This window comes from Vespa mandarinia, chromosome 9 (genome assembly GCF_050613455.1).
Source record: "Vespa mandarinia isolate Hongniang chromosome 9, ASM5061345v1, whole genome shotgun sequence".
Taxonomy (NCBI): Eukaryota; Metazoa; Arthropoda; class Insecta; order Hymenoptera; family Vespidae; genus Vespa; species Vespa mandarinia.
The window spans coordinates 6,645,114-6,650,905 of NC_140818.1; the positions used below are offsets into that span (position 1 = coordinate 6,645,114).

A 5,792-nucleotide genomic window follows, 5' to 3' on the forward strand; every position below is an offset into this window, starting at 1 on the left:
TATCACGCGATGATGCCTCGATGATACCTCAATGATCATCCTTCGATGATCTCTGAAAAAGATGAAGAAAATATGAAGAAGAGAAAGAGAAGAAATATGAAATCTGAAAAGAAAGCCGAAGAAATAAACGTGGATATATTGAATATCGTTCCATCCGATCAAAACCGGAGTAACAAAATCGTGCTCTCGATTATTGCGTACTGAAAGAAGAAGGTCCATTCAAGGGTTAAAACCTAAGTAATGATTTAATTTAATTTTGAATTTAAAAGAGAAAGAAAAAAACAAGAAATTCACGATTCTAATCTAAACTAATATACTTCTCTCGTGACGCGTAGCAAAGGAAGAATTTGACACACATCATGGTGCGCTCGTTTCAATTCCATATGCACCTTTATTCAATGCAGTTTCAATTGTCCAGACAATTGCCGTATCATACGTTTCATTATTATCATTTTACTAGAATTTAATTTTATTGAAATAAGAAATATATTAGTTATGAAAGATAAAAGTATGAATTTAATTTAATTTAATTATTTAATTTAATTAAAAAAAAAAAAAAGGAAAAAGAAGAGAAAAAAGTGAAAGAATTGTGACTTGACTTTAACGAAAGACTTAATTTTATTAAAATAAAATTATGATTTTAATGAAACATTGGAAATGAAAATGCAAAAAATTTATTACTCGAGTTTAATAATACAATATTATGTTGTCTCAATTTTTTATATTTACACCACTTCGTACACGTAAAATTAAAATATAACTAAGAGCCATTCTCGAAAGATTCCGAGGAATTAGAAATATTCCTTAATCCAAAACCTGGGTAAAAATTGATAAATCTAACAAAACTCTAATCCAATCCTAAAAAGAAAAATTGAGAAAGCATAGGATGAGAAACGAGAATTGGTATATTAATTGTTGAAAATCAAATGTTAAAAATTAATTGATTTATTCTACGACCTACGAACTGTGATTCTACTTAAGTCTCTTTATCTTTTATCAATGATAAATCTAGATGATTTTTATCTTTCAAAAGCAATGATTTTACTCGACTTTTTTCATTCAAAAGCAATGACCCTATCGAGACTTTTCTTTTATCAATAAAATTGATTAAATATTTGATTAATTTTTATTTAAAAAAAAAAAATCCTTTTTATAAGCAATTACTCCAATTATTAGAAAACAAATTATACAATTTCGATTCTAATCCAGAGACAATGTCTTTTTTTGTTCATTCCTTATTAAAAATCACAAATAACTATTTTTTACTATTTTCGCGAGATAAAAAATATTTAATAATGTATTAAAATATTTAAAATTTCAAATGATTATAATTAACACACTTGAACAAGAAGTTAAATCGTAAAACGCGAACAAACAAACGCTGCTTCTACTTCGTGATATTTAAAATTTAACGACACAAACACTCTCGGTAAATTTCTGCTTCGCGGGCGATTGCAATGATGTTCTGAAACAGAAAAATAAAAAGGAAATTATTATTATTATTAATGTTATAATAAGAAACTGTATAAATTATTGGAAAAAACGTGTAATAAAAATATACTTACTTTAAATGTTCATTGATATATGCAACAAAAACATTCTGAGAGATCTTCGTTGTTTACTTGTAAAAGAATAAATGAGAATTAATACGATTACAATTACAAATTTTCTAATGATTAAGTGAATGTACTATTATTTAAATATTATTTTATTGTACTCCGTATACATTAGAGATTATTTAAATAATTGAAAAATTATCGAAAGTATTATTTTATAAAGTTTGACATTTAAAAAAAGAGAGACTTTAAATGTTCACTCGTCGGAATACAAAAGAAAATTAAATCGATAATTTTAAAAGTTAATTAAAAGACCGGATATGTTTATATCACACAAGGCAACTAATCCTAGATTAAAATTTTTAAATATTGAAAGTTTATATTAAAATTATTTTAAGTTCCTCGCGCTTTACGATCTTTATAATGTTTTAGCTAATGTACTATAGTTTAAATATTAGTTTATTCTATACCGTTTAAAACGATTTTTTTTTTCAAAAATTTGTTAAAACGAGATACTAAATTGTTTAATGAAATCTTGTTGATCAAATTCGATCAAAAATTACCCCTAATCTCATTGATGACGTAAACCATTATAAAAGCAGGAATGATGAACAGCCTTAAATGTTAATTATTTTCTCCCTCTCATCTCATTTTCATATATTGATTATAATTATTTATTTGACGAACTTCGAAATTACATCGAAATGAAAGTTGAAAAAAAAAAACAGGTAAAAGCATACCAAGAAAATCAATTAACATTCGAGTCTAATTAATTATTGTAGGTATATATTTTATATAATATATGTATGTAAGTATTCGCATATCGTGGAATGAATTTTATTCTTCTATTCCTGTAATCAAATACGCAATAAAATTGAAAATTTGTATAATTCTATATTCTAGTTACATACAGATGTTAGAATCATAGAAAGATTATAGGTTACATTAGTAAAGACTAATATTATTATATTATCGCGAAAAGTATTATTCAGAAATATATATTCAGAAATATATAGTAATATTCAGAAATAATAGCCGCTATTTATTGTGTTAGTATTTTTAAACATTTGATCAATATTTTTAAATAAATGGTTAATGTTTATAACAAAATATCAATATGTAATATAAGTGACGCATAATCCAGACATAACCCTGACACTTAATTGTTTATATTGATCAAAATATTCACATATACTAATCACTTTTTTAAAAAATACTATCAATTGATACAAATTCGGACGAAATATATAGTAGTGAGAAATAATAAGAAGTTATATCAATAAAAAGTCAAATACAGATCTATTGCAAACAGATTAACATCTTTATAATCGAGAAGAAGATTGAAATTGTATTCTCCAGATGGAAAATAATCAGGAAACTCGTCCATCGGTATAGAAAAACACTTTAGAAATACATTTGTCTGAAATATTAAAAAAGTCATGATTAATAAATTAATATTGGTTAATAATAATTCTTGGATTAATCACTTCAATTCATTAATAAACATATTAAAAATTATCGATTCAAAAGATCCAAAATAAAAAGAAATTGATTTACCGGTGGTATTGGACATTTTAAGGACATCTTCATCGCCTTAATAATCGGACCCATAATCATAGTATCGTTTATCATTTGGCACGAACTCATTTCTATATCAACACCAGTTGGATCAGTAGGCTCGCCATTACTCATTCCATATAAGACAATGTGTAACTAAAACATGTTAAATAATAGCATATATTAAAAAATGTAATTAAATGAAAGAGATTGTCATTTTATATATTCAAATATACGTAAATAGCATTAATAAAAATTTTGCGTAGCCGCTATTATCCTATATATTTTTTTAAATTATAGATCTATTTTTTTACTACGATATTTAATAAATTTCAATAATTTTAACACTCTTACTACAGCTTCTTCAGGTATTTCCTTCACAAATTGACAGTCGATAGTTAATGTGGGTACCATATCGCTGGTCTCGCAAGGATCCATTTTACAATTTTGAATGTATTCCTCATTTATTTTTAAATCAATATTATCGATTATAATCTGTAAATCGGACTGCAAACAAAAGAAATTATTTTTCATTTTTTCCTTATTTTTTGAAGAATAAACAAATTCTTTATGAAATTTTTAATGAACGTAGAATAATTATATATAATATATATATATATAAATATCTTTATTCTATTTTTCTCACTTTTATATTTATTATTTTATATACTTTTTTATATTCGTTTAAAAATTTTTTCTCGAATATTTTCGTAAATTATATTAAAACAAGACAAAAATTTTTACCTGTCCTAATACCGATCGAAGTGTACACAATCCAATTAGTAGAAGTAACATTTGCTTGTCCATTATTACACTTGTCACGACTATCTCATAGCAACTACTGACATTCATGCTACCATATAATCCATTATATAATCAGATATTTTATTAAAAAGGAAAAAGGACTTGACACGAAACGTTGATTCACGTTAACGCGATAGAATCTTACTCATTGTTGTTACCGGTTAATCATTAATTATTGTTCTTACTCATATACGTAACAAATCACGATATTGACACTTCTATATGAAACCCTATAATTTACAGTTATTAATTTATAAAGATCATTATTAAAAGAAACCTACAAAGGTCAAATAACGAAATTAATTGTTTTCGAAATAATAAACAACATTTGTAAAATGAATGAAAGAAAAATACAAAAGCCGTATATAATTAATACAATATCATCGAAAAAATAAATTTTATATAACACACGTTACATGATATCTCATAATTATATAAAAAAGAAGAAAGAGAAAGAATACGAATTTTGTAGCATATAAAACATGATTTTTCAAGTATAACGAACATTTTTTAATGTTATTATAAAAAAATATAAAATCAAGTTCGGTCCGTTCTAAACTAACACAACTTATAACTTTATAATTCCCTTTAATAATGAACTAATGAATATAAATAAAGAATAATGAAATAATAAAGAATATTCGTTCGAGTACTGAGAACTTTTCTTTTTAACGTTATTAAAGAAAAACAAAAAAATAAAACAAAAAATCAAATTAAAATCATCTTAATCAATTTTTAATTTCCCTTTTAATAATGAAATAATGTATATAATTTAACTAACGAATAATAAAATAATAATGAATACTCCTTCCTTTCCCTAAAATATTTTTAATATCTTTCCTTAATATTATTAAAGATAAAGCATAGTGTCAAATCAGATCCCTTTTGATCCCCTTTTAATTAACATTAATAATAAACTAATGAATATAATATCATTAACGAATAATAAAATAATAATCAATATCTATTACTTTGACTATTACAACCAATTTTTCTTTAATGTTATTAAAGTAAAAATAAAATTAAAATTAAAATTAAATTCTTTTCAAACTATTATAGAGCTTAATCACTTTCTAATTTCCTTTAAATAATAAACGTACAATATATTTTCTTTTTGTTTCTCTCTCTCCCTCCCCCCCCCCTCTCTCTCTCTTTCTCTCTCAATAAATGAGAAAGCGAAATTAAGCAATCGAATGCGAACAATCGTTAATTTTTTTGCGAATGTAAGTAAAAAGAACGTTTGATCAGAGCAAAATAACAAAATCGGCCGGTTTCCTGATAGCCTTTCCCATTTAATCCTGGATCTTTCCTTGTTATCACGCTCACTGTCGTGGCGTGCCGCTGTATCGCGAAGAACGCTCGAACCGCACCGAATACCCCATCGACTGTTAACATTGGCATTCGCCCAGTGCGCTCACAAAGAGGCGCATAACGTGACCTGTTTTCATTACCCTCGACTATCCGGCTTTCGCCGCTTACAAAAGCTCGCACGAGCGAGCCTGGAACGAACGACGTAACTAGGAGTGCACCAAGTTAGTATTGTAACTTCGAAAGAGAGAGAGAAAGGAAAGAGAGAGAAATGGAGAGAGAGAGAGAGAGAAAGAGAGAAAGAGAGAAAGAGAGAGAGAGAGAGAGAGAGAGAGAGAGAAATAAAGAGCTAAGTTAAGATAATGTTATGAAAAGACGGCATTGGAGTTTGTTATAACTACAGTCATCCCGTTTGATATCCCAGTGTGTTCTTTTAAAACTAATAGAAACGTCGAAGAATGGGATCAACTTGATATTAAAAGATCATCGCAAAAGTTTATCGTATTGTAAATAAGTATAAGTTACCGCGTATTAATAATCTTTTTTTTTTTTTTTTTTACAAAATTT

At 26.2% G+C, this 5,792-nt stretch overlaps 1 protein-coding gene across 1 annotated transcript; it reads right to left on the minus strand.

Moving 5' to 3' along the window:
• Window positions 1–2,597: 2,597 nt before the first annotated feature.
• Window positions 2,598–3,997, minus strand: LOC118443366 (uncharacterized). The gene is made up of 4 exons (XM_035870228.2): window positions 3,858–3,997; window positions 3,468–3,620; window positions 3,114–3,269; window positions 2,598–2,976 (listed from the first exon to the last, which is right to left on the minus strand). The coding sequence occupies exons 1-4, from the start codon at window positions 3,963–3,965 to the stop codon at window positions 2,833–2,835; spliced, it is 561 nt and encodes a 186-aa protein (XP_035726121.1). The 5' UTR covers window positions 3,966–3,997; the 3' UTR covers window positions 2,598–2,832.
• Between the last annotated feature and the right edge of the window lie 1,795 nt (window positions 3,998–5,792).

Coding starts and splice junctions, on each gene's coding strand:
- LOC118443366 (XM_035870228.2), bottom strand. CDS start 3,965: ATGAATGTCAGTAGTTGCTATGAGATAGTCGTGACAAGTGTAATAATG. Junction 3,621..3,857: donor TTCGATCGGTATTAGGACAG/GTAAAAATTTTT, acceptor TTTTGTTTGCAG/TCCGATTTACAGATTATAAT. Junction 3,270..3,467: donor AAATACCTGAAGAAGCTGTA/GTAAGAGTGTTA, acceptor AACATGTTTTAG/TTACACATTGTCTTATATGG.